This window comes from Monodelphis domestica, chromosome 8 (assembly GCF_027887165.1).
Source record: "Monodelphis domestica isolate mMonDom1 chromosome 8, mMonDom1.pri, whole genome shotgun sequence".
Classification (NCBI taxonomy): Eukaryota; Metazoa; Chordata; class Mammalia; order Didelphimorphia; family Didelphidae; genus Monodelphis; species Monodelphis domestica.
Window position 1 is genome coordinate 17,586,680 of NC_077234.1, and position 17,488 is coordinate 17,604,167.

General features: G+C 40.2%; 1 protein-coding gene across 3 annotated transcripts in view; it reads left to right on the top strand.

The window, feature by feature from the left end:
• The window catches only part of KCNAB1 (potassium voltage-gated channel subfamily A regulatory beta subunit 1), a 440,657-nt gene that overhangs the window by 356,108 nt on the left and 67,061 nt on the right, over nucleotides 1-17,488 (top strand). For all 3 annotated transcript variants that reach the window (XM_001363605.4, XM_001363525.4, XM_001363683.4), the window contains exons 6-8: nucleotides 5,225-5,269; nucleotides 8,678-8,721; nucleotides 16,740-16,826. In XM_001363605.4, the coding sequence (XP_001363642.1) occupies nucleotides 5,225-5,269; nucleotides 8,678-8,721; nucleotides 16,740-16,826 (176 nt within the window). The remainder of the gene's footprint in view (nucleotides 1-5,224; nucleotides 5,270-8,677; nucleotides 8,722-16,739; nucleotides 16,827-17,488) is intronic.

Below are 17,488 nucleotides of genomic sequence, written 5' to 3' on the forward strand. Positions count from 1 at the left end.
ACAGACTCGTAGATCTAAAGTTAAAAGAGGCCTTGAAGGCCATCTAGTCCAATTCCCTTATTTTATTGATGAAGAAATTGAGGCCTGGAGAATAGTCTTGCCCACAGTCACCTGGATTTAGAAGTAATGGTGTCCATTTGCCATATAGGCAGCCCCCAGCAATGATCTTTCAGATTAGTACTTGAGAAACAGAGAGAGCAGGAGAGAGGGTTGGTGACCTTTCCTACAGCTTTTCCTCTGCACAACCACCCATCCTGAGTTACGATGATGGTTTGTGTTGGTTTTCATCATCATGGGCTTCTAGAAGGATTTTAATAACCCCGTGCCCAGGAGTCACAACTTCTTCTTCACTAGGTGGGACCATAGATAACTCTCCTTCAAGTGTTCTTGAGTTGTATTAAGACTTTGAAACTGTGATTACTGATTTTATCTTTTCTGGAAGAATCAAATTGAATTATGTATCTCAAGAAACCAAATCAGTCTCTGAGGCAAGCCGCCTGTGGACATCACTTGGTCTGAGCACCTCAAGAGATGCTTATCAAGCCAGAAATGTCCATTTCTTGGGGATCCTGCTCATGCGTAAAACTTTGTTTTCTTCCACCAATGCCAAGTTTTATGTTACTGAAAGTAAGATGTTGGAACTAAATAAAAGATTATGCAACAGTTTTATTAAAAGCAAGTTGTCCTTTGTTGGAGCATTTCAAGAAACTTTCAGTCTGTAAATATTATTACTATTATTACAACTTTTGTTTAAAGTTGATTTTTCTAAATCCTGCTGATGCATAAACTATCCAGTTTAGAAGGTAAACTAGCTAACCTTTGGGGACCCCTAGAGATACTGACCATGAACAAGGAGTATGTGCCCTTCTTTCCTGTCTCCTCTCCAGGAGGTGATGATGGATTGGTGTGTCCATACCATATAGATCTAGGATTGGTGTCTATACCAAATGGATCTAGAACTGGTATCTATACCAAATGGATCTAGGATTGGTGTCCATACCAAATGGATCTAAGATAGGTGTCCATACAAAATGGATCTAGAACTGGTATCTATACCAAATGGATCTAGGATTGGCATCTATACCAAATGGATCTAGGATTGGTGTCTATACCAAATGGATCTAGAACTGGTATCTATACCAAATGGATCTAGGATTGGTGTCCATACCAAATGGATCTAAGATTGGTGTCCATACCAAATGGATCTAAGATAGGTGTCCATACAAAATGGATCTAGAACTGGTATCTATACCAAATGGATCTAGGATTGGCATCTATACCAAATGGATCTAGGATTGGTGTCTATACCAAATGGATCTAGAACTGGTATCTATACCAAATGGATCTAGGATTGGCATCTATACCAAATGGATCTAGGATTGGTGTCTATACCAAATGGATCTAGAACTGGTATCTATACCAAATGGATCTAGGATTGGTGTCCATACCAAATGGATCTAAGATTGGTGTCCTTACCAAATGGATAAGATAGGTGTCCATACAAAATGGATCTAGAACTGGTATCTATACCAAATGGATCTAGGATTGGCATCTATACCAAATGGATCTAGGATTGGTGTCTATACCAAATGGATCTAGAACTGGTATCTATACCAAATGGATCTAGGATTGGCATCTATACCAAATGGATCTAGGATTGGTGTCTATACCAAATGGATCTAGAACTGTTATCTATACCAAATGGATCTAGGATTGGTGTCCATACCAAATGGATCTAAGATTGGTGTCCTTACCAAATGGATAAGATAGGTGTCCATACAAAATGGATCTAGAACTGGTATCTATATCAAATGGATCTAGGATTGGCATCTATACCAAATGGATCTAGGATTGGTGTCCATACCAAATGGATCTAAGATTGGTGTCCATACCAAATGGATCTAGAACTGGTATCTATACCAAATGGATCTAGGATTGGTGTCCATACCAAATGGATCTAGGATTGGTGTCCATACCAAATGGATCTAAGATTGGTGTCCTTACCAAATGGATAAGATAGGTGTCCATACAAAATGGATCTAGAACTGGTATCTATATCAAATGGATCTAGGATTGGCATCTATACCAAATGGATCTAGGATTGGTGTCCATACCAAATGGATCTAAGATTGGTGTCCATACCAAATGGATCTAGAACTGGTATCTATACCAAATGGATCTAGGATTGGTGTCCATACCAAATGGATCTAGGATTGGTGTCCATACCAAATGGATCTAGGATTGGTGTTCATACCAAATGGATCTAGAACTGGTATCTATACCAAATGGATCTAGGATTGGTGTCCATACCAAATGGATCTAAGATTGGTGTCCATACCAAATGGATCTAGAACTGGTATCTATACCAAATGGATCTAGGATTGGTGTCCATACCAAATGGATCTAAGATTGGTGTCCATACCAAATGGATAAGATAGGTGTCCATACAAAATGGATCTAGAACTGGTATCTATACCAAATGGATCTAGGATTGGCATCTATACCAAATGGATCTAGGATTGGTGTCCATACCAAATGGATCTAAGATTGGTGTCCATACCAAATGGATCTAGAACTGGTATCTATACCAAATGGATCTAGGATTGGTGTCCATACCAAATGGATCTAGGATTGGTGTCCATACCAAATGGATCTAGGATTGGTGTTCATACCATATGGATCTAGGATTGGTGTCTATACCAAATGGATCCAGGACTGGTGTCTATACCAAATGGATCTAGGACTGATGTCTATACCAAATGGATCTAGAACTGGTATCTATACCAAATGGATCTAGGATTGGTGTCTATACCAAATGGATCTAGAACTGATATCTGTACCAAATGGATCTAAGATTGGTGTCCATACCAAATGGATCTAGAACTGGTATCTATACCAAATGGATCTAGGATCTAGGATTGGTGTCTATACCAAATGGATCTAGGATTGGCATCTATACCAAATGGATCTAGGATTGGCATCTATATTGGTGTCTATACCAAATGGATCTAGGACTGGTGTCTATACCAAATGGATCTAGGATTGGTGTCTATACCTAATGGATCTAGGATTGGTGTCTATACCAAATGGATCTAGGATTGGTGTCTATACCTAATGGATCTAGGATTGGTGTCTATACCAAATGGATCTAGGATTGGTGTCTATACCAAATGGATCTAGGATTGGTGTCTATACCAAATGGATCTAGGATTGGTGTCCATACCAAATGGATCTAGGATTGGTGTCTTTATCAAATGGATCTAGGAGGTTCAGTGCATAGAGCACTAGCTCTGAAGTTGAGAAGACCAAAGTTCAAATCCAGCCTTAGATCCTATACCAAATGGATCTAGGATTGGTGTCCATACCAAATGGATCTAGGATGGGTGTCCATACCAAATGGATCTAGGATTGGTGTCCATACCAAATGGATCTAGGATTGGTGTCTATACCAAATGGATCTAGGATTGGTGTTCATACCATATGGATCTAGGAATGGTGTCCATACCAAATGGATCTAGGACTGGTGTCTATACCAAATAGATCTAGGATTGGTGTCTATACCAAATGGATCTAGGATTGGTGTCTATACCAAATGGATCTAGGATTGGTGTCTATACCTAATGGATCTAGGATTGGTGTCTATACCAAATGGATCTAGGATTGGTGTCTATACCTAATGGATCTAGGATTGGTGTCTATACCAAATGGATCTAGGATTGGTGTCTATACCAAATGGATCTAGGATTGGTGTCTATACCAAATGGATCTAGGATTGGTGTCCATACCAAATGGATCTAGGATTGGTGTCTTTATCAAATGGATCTAGGAGGTTCAGTGCATAGAGCACTAGCTCTGAAGTTGAGAAGACCAAAGTTCAAATCCAGCCTTAGATCCTATACCAAATGGATCTAGGATTGGTGTCCATACCAAATGGATCTAGGATGGGTGTCCATACCAAATGGATCTAGGATTGGTGTCCATACCAAATGGATCTAGGATTGGTGTCTATACCAAATGGATCTAGGATTGGTGTTCATACCATATGGATCTAGGAATGGTGTCCATACCAAATGGATCTAGGACTGGTGTCTATACCAAATAGATCTAGGATTGGTGTCTATACCAAATGGATCTAGGACTGGTGTCTATACCAAATGGATCTAGGATTGGTGTCTATACCTAATGGATCTAGGATTGGTGTCTATACCAAATGGATCTAGGATTGGTGTCTATACCTAATGGATCTAGGATTGGTGTCTATACCAAATGGATCTAGGATTGGTGTCTATACCAAATGGATCTAGGATTGGTGTCTATACCAAATGGATCTAGGATTGGTGTCCATACCAAATGGATCTAGGATTGGTGTCTTTATCAAATGGATCTAGGAGGTTCAGTGCATAGAGCACTAGCTCTGAAGTTGAGAAGACCAAAGTTCAAATCCAGCCTTAGATCCTTACTAGCTATGGGACCTTGAGCAAGTCACTTAACCTTTGTCTCTGTTTTTTCATCTATAAAACTGGAAAATAAAATCATCTGCCCTGCAGGATTGTTGTGAGAGAACTCATTGAGAAATTTCTAAAGAACTTCATAAAACTCAAATAATTATTAAAATTGCTGGCTATTATTATTAGATGTTTAATTAATTGGCTGAGGTAATTGCCATAGACACCGCCTATTTGTTTTTAAGGCATTTCTTCCCTGATCCTTCCCCACGTATCACCACTGCCTCTTCTTCCCAGCAGCTCTCATTCTCCTTCAGTCCCCTGATGCCACATGTACTGATACCCACCTACCCTTTCTAGAGCCTCCCTTCCCTGGTGTCCAATGCCTTCCCTTCACCCTGCCCTTTGAGGTCAAACCCCAATGATGTCAGATGAATGTTTTATATCTTTTTTAATCCTTACCTTCTGTCTTTGGATCAATATTGTGTACTGGTTTGAAAGCAAAAGAGTAGTAAGTGGAAGACAAGGGGGATTAAATGACTTGTCCAGGGTAACATAGTTAGGAAGTATCTACATCCAGATTTGAACCCAGAATCTCCTTTCTCTAGGCCTGGTTCTCCATCCACTGAGTCACTCAGCTGCCTTCATTTAACATTTCTAAGCAAACACTTCAACTATGAAACATTGAGTGCTTTTTGGTGGTGTGATAATACTGTTGTTTCCTGGGCTTTGTCATGGCATTGACCCGTTTTTTTTTGTTTTTTTTTTTTAATGTACAGGAGATCCAGCCTGGTCATAACAACCAAACTCTACTGGGGTGGAAAGTAAGTAGATTCTGCCTAAGCCTCAGCCCAACAGAACCCTTCTGTAGCAAGGCATTTGTTTTCTAGAAGAAAATGAGCTTTGCTCACTTGGTGAAATCTATGGGCGTCATTTTTGTCTCCCGTACTGGTAGCATCTGAAAAGTGAATGTTTACCCAAGTATAGAGTCTTGCATTAGACTTAGGCAAAATGAATCAGAAGAAATGAAAGCTGCTGCAGCTGCTTGGTTGCATGCTTGGTAAGTCAAGGGGATTTGCAAACAGCATTTTCACCCATAATCCCTACTGCAAATCAAGATTCAAATTTCAGCAAGAGCAACTAAGCACAAATCTTGGGACGAGGAAAGCCCCTCCAATCTGTCAAAACGCACAGCAGCGTCATTGAAGGCAAAGGTACAAAGAGCTTGTCTGCCCGCGGATTTGCTGTGATCTCTCCTCTGGGCAGTGAGCTTGGAGAGCTCCAATCAAAAGGACCATCTCATTGGAGATGAAACTGGGGTCTCCATGCTACTGGCAATCAGGCCAAAAGAAAGAGAATTCCCCTCTTTGTTGTGGACATGCCACCCAAACTTCCCAGGCTCAATTGACTTGTGCTGGCCCTTTCTTGAATTTCAAGTAGTGGCTGCATGATTCAGCAGAACTCAGCCCCAAACCCTCTATGTCCTACCATCCACCAGGGGATTGGACTGCCCTGTGCTATTCTCATGAAACGTGGGAAGCTGAAGGGTCTAGAAGGCATGACATTGACTACCCGTCATTGACAGCGAATATCGAGAACAACCAAAGGAAAGAGTCTCGTCTAGACTATTCCAGGAGGAGGGGAAAACCCAGGATTTTCCTTGATTCTTTGAAGCTCCTCACAATGAATATGAAGTTGGGGAGATCAGATTTAGATTTATTCTCTAATGCAGCCTGAATATAAATAAAGCAGCACTCTATATGAGTAATGTAGATTTATAGCATCTGCCTGGTTCTATTTTACTAGCTATTGTTTTCTCTTTTGCTGAGGCCCCAAAGGCTGCCTTATATTTTAGGAACAGCACAGAAGAGGCACACAGACTGGAAGAATGATGGCTTCGTTGAGTAATATAGTATTATCTAGTTTACATAAGAAATAAGGGCTGGATGGTTTATTGTTGTACAAGAGAGACTGTCCAAAGGAAATTGGTGGAGCAGACAGATTTCATCCACAGCTTAAATTTACAGGCTAGACTCCTTTCTGCCTTCTGTCCTAGGCACAAGAAAACCCTGTCTAAAAGCCATGATATTGATAGGGACTATGACAGCTTGCTACCTGTTTGATCCTGTTGGCCTCAGTTTCCTCGTCTGTCAAATGAGCTGGAGAAGGAAATGGCAAACCACTGCGGTATCTCTTTCAAGAAAGCCCCAAATAGATTCACCAAGAGTAGGACCCAACTGGAAAATGACTGAACAGCAATAACAAAACTAGGGCAAACCAGTCAGCTTTAATTTTTTAGAAGGAAATCTATTTCTAAGAATCTTACTGGTTAAAAGATGAATCCCAAATGTAAACAAGATGGGAAGTCCAAAGAAGCTCCGGAATGCAAGGCGAGCTCTCAGACTGGGGAGGAAAGCAGTAAAGTGAGCTGTAGCTGAAAAGGCAAGGCTTCCCAAAGGAGGCAGAGTGGCAGAAGGCGGGCTTTAGAATCCAAGGACCTGCTTCCAATCCTACCTTTGTCTCTTATGTGCTCTGAACCTTGGAAAGTCGATTCATTTTGTAGCCTCTTCTGTAAAAAGGCTTTGGTACATTACAGAAGTGGGAATTTTCTTGTATTAAAATGAGATCATTAGAATAGATTAAAGGGTTGCTACCATGCTGGGAGTCACAGACCCCTTTGGCAATCTGGGGAAACCTAGGGAGGATCCCCTCTCAAAATAATTAACGTCTTTTCAGTACATAAAATAATCACTTAAGATTACAAAGGAAACAGATATAGGTTTTAAGAAATTTTTAAAAACTCACTTACAGACCCCAGATCTGCTGTTAGTTGATCTCTACTATCTCTTCTGGCTCTGAAATCTAAGCTCTGGATTTCCTTTCAGAGAGGAGTCAGTCATAGGACATACCATGGAGGAACCAACAAATGATTCTTGGGAGAGCTCACCCATTTTGTTTTGTGTCGTTATTTTTTTGCTACTGAATTATGCCTCCCCCTCCATGGAAAACAATAATGATATATTGCTGACAAAAATAATTAATATATTATAACATATAGTTATATCTAATAGCTCACTATTTACATAGTCTTTTACCACTTACAAAATGTTTTCTTTATAACCCTGTGATGTAAGTAGAAGGGACATTACCCCCATTTTACATATGAGGAAACTGAGGCACAGAGGTTAGGTGAGTTACTCATATGTAAGTAGAAGGAATATTACCCCCATTTCACACATGAGGAAACTGAGGCACAGAGGTTAGGTGAGTTATTCATATGTAAGTAGAAGGGACATTACCCCCATTTTACATATGAGGAAACTGAGGCACAGAGGTTAGGTGAGTTACTCATATGTAAGTAGAAGGGACATTACCCCCATTTTACATATGAGGAAACTGAGGCACAGAAGTTAGGTGACTTACTCAGGATCAAACAGCTAGTGAGTATCAGAGCCAGGGTGTATGGGGTGCTCAGGGAAGAACAGCACCTCTGGTGGGATGGCCAGTGGTCAGTGCACTATGGTGCCACTTGGCTGCCCAGGAGGACCAGCACCTCTGGTGGGGGGAGGGCAGTGACTGTGTGCTATGACACGATCTAGCACCTCCAATGCAAGGGCTTACCTAACCCTTTTCAGGGCTGCTCATCCTCCTTTGGTATCCACCTGCCACCCAGCTTTCACCTTTGGGCTTCAATGACTCTGGAAGAGAGAATGATGAGTTCATGCAACTCTGCTTTCCTTAAATCCAATTCATGCACAAACCAAGACATTCCCCCCCCCCAACCATGATATCATTGACCCTCTTTGAAAACAAAGGGAGAACAATAGATTTATATGTGACATTGTGCCTTTGAAGCCTGTATGACATCACATTAATCAATGCCCATCAATGCCCATCCCTGGACTTCTGTCCTCTTTAGAAGCGCTGTGAATGCCCCTGGCTTACAGAGGAATAATGACATTGCTGACAATAGATGCTAATGTTCCTGTAACAGTCCATGCTTAATTCATCTTGCTGGGACTACAATGAAAAAGGGCTGTTTCCTAAGAGCCAGACTCCTCACTGGTCTCTGCCCAGCCGCCCAGCACGTCAGGCAGTATTTGCCGAGAACAGTGAATAAAATTAGCAGGTCTGTCTAAGCGAGAACATTTCTTTTCAGTACTCCTAGAACAGGAAAAAAACCCATCCAACAGCCTCCCCCACTCAGTCATTTGCCTCTTTTATCTTGGCAGAGCTGAGACGGAAAGAGGATTGTCACGAAAACACATCATCGAAGGTGAGTACTCTTTCTTCTCTTCTCCTGTATTTTGTGAATTAACGATTCAGAAACTATAAGCACTTGACCAATGAAGCCCCAACAAGCTGGAGTGTCTCCCAAATATCCACAGAAGAGAGCTATGATTCTTCCAACTTCTGTGAATTTAAACAAAAGAATAAAAGATCTCTTGGGGAGGCTGCTACTGACAGAATGAAAATGGTACCCAGAGGCAGCCTTACTTTTCTGTAGTCGCCTTCTACCAGCCAAGAATTCAATAAGTTCTGCTTTCTTATCAATAATGCATACTAGAGATCTAGAGTGAGACCTTAGAACTCATCATCTCATTTTACAGATAAAGAAACTGAGGCCCAATGACTCATAAAGTGACTTGTCCAAAGTCCCACAGGCAGCGAGTAGTAGGGTTGGAGTTGGAACTCAGTTGATGTAAATTCCCAGGCAGCCTTCTCTACACCGGAACCATGTGGTCCACTGAATTGTTCTCCATCGACTCATTGGGCCAGCAACACAGCCCGGAAGGCAACACTGGAACTGGAAAAAAATATGTCTCATTTGGAAGCTGGTTGAAATCTCTTCCATGAGGCTTACAAAGAAGTCTTTAACAGAGAGGGCAATTTAGGTAGTTCTTTACAGTCTGCAATGCCTGATTATGACGTTATCTCATTTGCTCCTCATTCCCAACAACCCTGTAAGGTTTAGAAGAAAAAGAAACTTTCAGAAAATTAATTAAGGCCTGTCACTAACTCATTCATTCCACAGAGCAATGAATCTGGGCAGATTCTTGGTATCTCTTAGAGACAAGAAGTCATTTTTTCTTAAAAATTTTAACAGATAAGGATAACATTTCATTACTGAGGGATACAGATAAGGATAACATTTCATTACTGAGGGATACTCCAGAAAAGTTTTCTAGATCTTTTCCTATTAATTTTGGTGGTAACCTACTCTGTTCTTCCTCCTTTCTTTACTTCTTTCCTTTGCTCATAAAAGTGCTAACTTGGTTTATTTTCACTTGTTTTTTTATTCAGTTTGATTCAACAGATCTTTATCTATTAATTACTTGCTCTATGAAGGACATGGGTTCCAGGCTCCTGGAGATATCATGAAAAACAATCCAAAAAAAAAATCCTGAAACTATCCTGGCCTTCAGAGATCTTGCAATATGTGCCTGTATAGGAAAATCTATATACTATGAGGTCCTTTTGAGAAGAGAAAGCACTAAGAACTGTACCACTTCCCTGGGGTACAGCAGATCTCCCTGTAGTCTTTTGTTCTAGACTATTAGTCTCTGCCCCCTTCTCTCCTTCCATCCAGGAATGCACACTCACTAATCATCTATGAAATTCTTTTTCTTCAATGCCATTTCCTGCCTTTTCTTTAAGGAATGCGCTTACTTTAATTCAATGCGATAAACATTGATTAAGAGCTTAGTGTTGGCTCTCAAATATTTCCAGAGTCTGACCTATGTTTTATCTACATGGAAATAACAATACTGTTTATATACTATAATGTACGATTATAGTATATGTTAACTATATGTATATGCATATAAATGTTTACAAAGAGCATTATAAATGTTCTATCATTTAATCCACATAACAGCCCTGGAAGGTAGGTGTTATTATGATCCCCATTTTACAAATGAGGAAACTAAGGCAGACAAAGGTTAAGTGACTTTCCTACATCTCTACAGACAGAATCAAACATCTAGAAAGTGTTTAAGTCTCTATTTGAAGTGCCTAAATCTGGATTTGAACCCAAGCTCTGGTGCTCATATATCCACTGTGCCAATGAGGTTGTTTTATTTTGACTGTCATGATCCCCCTTGATTGGGACTGGACCTGTGAGTTCTCTGGTCTAGGGAAATCCTTTGAGAATTGATTTCTTGACCAACTTAAGACAGAAATCCTTCTGTGAAACTTAGAGCATCAACTAGGGACCCTGAACAGTTATATAAAGTGTCCAGTATATATCAGAATCAAGACTTGAACACAGTTTTTCCTGGCTCTAAAGCTCCCGCTTTAGCTGCCTTTCTATTATTATTACCTGGGACCCAGGCTGTTGATTTATTTGCTGCTGTGGTTTTGCATGGAGGATGCTTTCTCACGACTCGCTAGATGTTGGTAAAGGGACCCTGAGCTCTTCTGTCACTGCCCAACCCATCTCTACAGGCAGGGGATTTTCCCTGACAAAGTCAACTGCTGCCAGAATCAAGGGACATCGTTTGGCTATGGAGGGATCCTCTGGGTGGGCATTCTAGTAAAGTCCTCTATGTTCTTGGTTTCTACAAAGTACAATATGACACTAATGTCTTCCTCAGACCACAGCGGTCAACTTGGTGCTGTAAAGTACTATCACCCAGCTATCTCCCACTGTTAACAACGTCTACACTGATCATCACAGGTGACCTACAGTTGTATCGAGCCAATGTAGAAAGGATTTGAGTTTAAATGAACAGAATAGGAAATGATGACTATCACCACCCTCTTAAGAGGAAAATTAGGGAGTTTTTAAGTTTAAGGAATGATTCAGAATGGAAATCAGTGAGGAAAGCAAAGGGTAAAACTGAAAAGAATAAAAAAGAAATTGAGAAGGATTTATCCTATATACAAAGAGATAAGGCAGGATATTGGATTCCCATTACTTTAATCCTTTCTAACATTTGTGCATAATTTCAATTTTTTGTAAAGTCAATTTTATTCAGACTTATAAAGCTTGTGAGCAATGCCCAGAATCCCTCTCCCCCAAGTGAATTTTCATAGTTGTTCTCTGAGGAGTTAATCTCTCCGGAAGAGTAAACCAGTTTAGCTCAAATGAGCACTGCCCCAGATATGAACATTAACTCAAAACTGAAAACTTCTGAGATCTAAGAACTGGTTTTTAAAAAAAGATTTTCTGGTCTGCAGTTTCAGCCAAGGCTAGGAAATAGAAAGATCCCAGAAATACAAAAAAGATCCTTTTCTAAGAATATTTATGGCCAGACTACAATGAGAAAACCTTTTAGACCCTGAAGTAAGACACAACCACTAGATCTTCAGACACATAAAAGTCTGGAGAATCTTCCAGCTCCAAATCATAATTTTCCATTAGTTCTTCATCTGGAATACCAAAGATCAAAGTCACCATTTTGGTAGATGGTACTTAAAAGCAGAAATGCTGACTGAAGCCCTTATTTTCTTGAAACACACACACACACACACACACACACACACACACACACACACACACACACACACACACACCCCTCAGCTAGGGTGAGGCTTTCTGTTGATTGTCGAGCATCACCAACAATAGCAATAGCCATAGTCTGACATTTCCTGGGCTGATCTTGTAGGAGGAAAGCTTTCATTTCTCTAGTCCTCATATGATGAATTTGGCCTTTACCTTGAATCCTCAGCAGCTTGTCTCAAATTTCCAGCAGCATCTTGTTCGCCATTTTGTTCATTGAGCACTGAATCTTGGGGAGTCTAGTGAGTCTTTTCTCCCCATCTTCTCCCTGTGTGTATATTCATTCCAGTTTCTCTCCTTTTCATTTCTGCTGCTCTGAATTTATCCAGTGAAGAGAAATGGGAATTTCTGGTAGATAGGATGAAGACCTTGAAGGGAAGCCAAATTCACAAATAATCAGCCCTGGATCTCGGGAGGAAAGGAAGAGGGTGACCTTGGCCAAGCAAGATAGTTTATAGAGTACAAAATGAGTTTTGTTTATATATAAATGGGCTTTGAAAACCTCCCATTAAAGGCATCTCACACGGTGAATACAAAATCCTTGTCTTTGTTCCAGATAGGTAAAACATTCTTTGAGACTTTTATGATTTTTAGATTTAGGGTAGAAGAGACCTCAGAAGCCATCAATGTTCATTCTTCAGAGGAAGGAACTAAGTGACGTATGCAGTATCACAAAGATTGGTGGCAAGGGTCTGAAGCAGGATTCAGACAGCTGGTCCAATGTTCTTTAGTGATTCCAATTGAGTGGCCCTGGGATGGCCCAAAGGGTTCACATTAAATATTATTTGGTGGTGCTTTAGTTGTTGTTTAGTCATTTTTTAATTGTGTCTGGCCCATCATGATTTCATTTGGGGTTTTCTTGGCAAAGATACTAGAGTGGTTTGCCATTTCCTTCTCCAGTGCATTTTACAGATGAAGAAACTGAGGCAAATGAGGTTAAGTGGATTTCTAAGTGGACACAAAGCTAGTAAGTGTCTGAAGTCAGATTTGAGCACAGGAAGATGAATCTTCCTGATTCCAGGCATGGTACTCTATCTGCTGTACCACCTAGAAACAGTGCCTTAAGCAGTAAATAATTGTAAAGAATATTATGAGTCATATATTAAGTGATACTAGGAAGGTCATAATATATTTTGTTGTTGTTAAGGGTTTTTAAAACAAAACAAAGCAAAAAATATTGGGAATCACCACTCTCCTCCTCTTCCCTCCCTCCATCCCTCCCTCTCTCTCTCTCTCTCTCTCTCTCTCTCTCTCTCTCTCTCTGTCTCTCTCTCTCTCTCTCTCTCTGTCTCTCTCTCTCCCTCCCTCTCCCTCTCTCCCTCTCCCCCCCCTCGATTGTTCACTTTAGTTCAATGCCACAAAATTCCCAACTGATGCTAAAGATGCTCTAGTTCTTCTTTGCCAAATCTGACTACAGACCTCGTTAGGTGAATGATGTGAGCCCTCTCCCTGACATTATGAAAGGAATATTCTGAAAGTTTGCCTTTTAAATGATATGATGGTGAATCAGTTTCATCAGCAACGGAAGAGAACTCGATGCCATGTCTTACTCTCCATTGGCCCAGTAATTTAATTCCATTTCCCAACAGTGCTGGTCCTTGAGGCAGGAATTCTGGGTTTTGCTTCCTCCTCTCACCCATACTGGCTGCAGGACCTTGGGGAGGATGCTTAATGTCTCTCTGCTGCCCCCAGAAAACTCTTTGAGGATGTAAAGTGTCCATCCTCATTGATAAAGGAAATTTTCCCTATACCAGGGGAATAATAGAGTCATATCCACTCCCCCCACCAAATCCAAGGCATTTTTGCATGATGTTAGGAAGACAACGACCAACCCAGAAAGAAGCATCTTCACAGCCCAGTAACTTACATTCTACTTGAAGGGAGGAGAGAGAGATAAAATGTGGACCAAGAACGTCAAAGTGATGTGATTCAGTCATTTCAAGACAGTCATGATCATAATAGCTAGTGTCTCCACTGCACCCACCATGTACCAGGCAGTGTGCTAAGTGTATTACAAATATGATCTCATTTGATCTTCACAATAGCCCCGGGAGGTAGGTCCGACTCTTCTCTCCATTTTATGGATGAGAAATCTGAAGGAGAAAGAGATGAAGAGACTTGCCTAGGGTCACACAAGCTAGACAATTTGGATTTAACCTCCAGTCTTTCTGCCCTGATTTTAAATTTAAGTTAATTTAAAGATTGTATTTAAACTCCGATGTTTCTGACTCCAAACCCAATGCTCCATCCATGGTGTTACTAGCTTCCCCTTGAGATCTGAGGAGTTCAGAAAAAAGCCTCTTGGGAAAGATACTGTCTGAACCAGAGCTTTGAAGGAAGCGAAGGATTCTAAGACCTGACCCGAAAGCTGGATTTATGGATCCAGAAACACTTAAAGTGTTATCTCTCACTTGATCCCCATGAAAACCCTGACAGGGATAACTTACCCACCACAGTTTGCCCTTGACAAACAACATGCTTGCCCTTCCTTCCTTCTTTTTTTTTGGGGGGGGGGGTGAGATAGCTGATAAAAAGCTTTATTTTTCTTTTTTTAGGATTAATAGTGTAAATATTCCAGACCTAAGCTGGGACACCCAAATTCAAACCAAAAAACTGGATACCTGGGGCCAATGTCTTCCAGAAGGAGGCTTCCTTTGCAAAAGAGTTCATCCCAAACTTCCTTTAAGCAGCAAAGGACTCCCAGTGCTTTGAAATTAAGATTTGGCCTCCCCAAAGTCCTTTGATCTGTAACTTTCTGGGGATGTATATTTTGTGAGCAGTGTTCATTCACCTCCATTATTTCTGACAGCCACTTTTGAGGGGGAATATATAAATCTGCACTAGAAACTTAATGGATATATATATATATATACATATCATTAAAAAGAATAGGGGGAATGTGATCCTATTTAAAAACAAAACACTAGACAGTTCTACCCTAAAACAATGTAGATTATTTAAAGGAAATCTATTCTTTTCAGGATGTGTAGGAGAGCAGATAAATAAAATCACAGTAGAAGTGATCTGTAGCACAGATTTTCTGATAAATTCAAAGGAATTACACTCATTTTGTTTTGAGAAATATTTTAGGAATTTCAAAGAACCCATTGGGAAAATTGGAAATATTCTAGGCATATAAAACATTCAGTGCTCCCATGTAATTAAGTAAACCGATAAGAAAATACAGTTTCTCAAGAAAATGTGGTAAAATCTTTTTCTTTTGGGGTGCTTTGAATCACATTCCACATAATATATTTCAGGAAAATATTAGTTTTAGCAAAATTAATTAATTTCTCTGACTACTCACAGCAAGCAATCACGTAATTAGAACTGGGATATAGCTGTCAGGCCCAGAGGTCTTATTCTCATTTCTCTCACTATTTTTCAAAATTTTCTTATTTATTTCAGACTCTTAATAAATTAGTTGTTTATCTGAAAAACAAGGAGAATAAAAATGGGAGAATATTTTGGAGTTCTACAAGCCATGAACTGCATAGTAGCATGCTAGGTCAAACCCTCAATTCATTTCCCCATAAATTATAATGTTCCCATGTGTCTAAATTAGATTTAATTTTTTCTACATAATTCTGATATTGTGCAACCCTGGGCAAGTCACTTAATTCTGTTTGTCTCGGTTCCCTCATCTGAGAAATGGCAAACCACTGCAATATCTCTGCCAAGAAAATCCCAGATAGGGTCGCAAAGAGTATGATAAGACATAAAAACAATATGCATTCTGTTATTGGGGAAGAGACTTTCCACACTGGGAGTCCCATATGTGAACAATCAACCCTGTTTACCTAATCCAATGTGTCAATAAGCAACTGGGGAAGTAATTTTTGTGCTCAAGAACATTGAAAAGGAGTCCCAGAACCTGTTCCTTACCTCAGGAACCCTAGGAGAGTCACTTACCTCTTTGGAATTCAGGGTCCTCATCTGAAAATTGAAGGGGTTGAACTAGATTAATGTTGAGCTCTCTTCTAGTCCTAAATGCATAATCTGGTGATTTTTTTAACCCTTTGAATTCAAGAAAAAATTTATAAAATTGTTGACTTTAGAGACAGAGCTAGAAGGAACCTCATCTAGTCCAAGGGTGTTGCACTTTGTGTGTGTGGTGGTCTGATGAAGCCTACAGAAGCCTTCTCAGAATCATGTTTTTAAGAGCATAAAATTAAAAACATAGAATCAATTAATCAATCAATACGCATTTATTAAGCACCTACTGTGTATCAGGCACTGTCTTAAGCACTGAATCGGAAAGGAAACCAACTGGATGGAAAGAGTCATTAAAATAATAAAATACAGGCTCCCAAGCTCCAGAGGAAGAACCCAAAACCCAGAAAAATTAAACATAAGGACATATTTTCAGTTTTTTAAGGAGAAAGGTGAAGCAGTCTGTATTCTTCAATCTGTGTCTGGACTCTGACTCTGAGTCTCTGAAGAATGTTAGCTCTAGAAGAGTACTCCATTCAGCAAATGTTTACTGATGTCAGTTCCAAGCACTGATGTCACTGAAGGAGACAAAAATCCTATGAAGGATACCCCAAGGAGTACTTTGGCATTTTCAGTGGTGGCAAAGCAGCTGGTTAAGGTGTCCTTCCATCCATTAGAATGTCAGTGCCTTTGGGCCAAGGTCCATTTTCCCCTTTTTGGAGTATCCACAGCACTTGGCACAGGTGCTTGGCTGGTATCTAATAAGTGCTTATTGAGTTGTTGACTTGTTCAGAATGAACTTAAAGCAATTTCTAATGCCATTGATCCCATGTATGTGTTTCTGTTGCTTCTTCCAGGACTGAAGGGTTCCCTCCAGAGACTGCAGCTTGAATATGTGGATGTTGTCTTTGCCAATCGGCCTGACAGTAACACACCCATGGAAGGTCAGTGATGGCATTATCCAGTTTGAAAGTGATGGAGCAGGGAGGCTAAGGGAACACTTCCTGGATGTAAGACCCTGGGCAAGTCACTTAACTACCACTGTCCATCCCTTATCGCTCCTCTACCTTGGAACCAATACACAGGATTGATTCTAAGATGGCAGAGAAGGGTTAAAAAAAAGTGATTGAGCCTCTTGGCTAGAGGTAGCCTATGGAGCCCACTCAGGAGTGCCCAAGTGGATATAAAGCCATATTTTGCCTCAAAGTCTTGTGGGTTGTCAATATTTACCTTTAGGTCAGAGATTCTCTAAAGGATTTAGGTTATGGATCTTTTAGACAACCATAAGAAGCCTAAGGATCTTTTTCTTAGAATAATGTTTGTTGTCTTTATTTGTCATTGAAGAGGTGTGTAATATCTATTCCCCCTTCCCCAATACTTTGGTTCCTTCTTAATTTCCCCACTAATACAGGAGATGCTCAATTTCAGTTAGAGGTTAGTAAAAATAAAGCTATAATTTTCCCCCATCTACATTCATGAATTCTTTCAAATCTATCCATGGAATTCGGAGGGATGGGAGGACCTCAGGTTAGGAAGCCTCACTTTCAATTAAATGTGCTTTCTTATTCTTAAAAAAGAAGGCAGTAGAAGTGAGTGGAATTCCTTT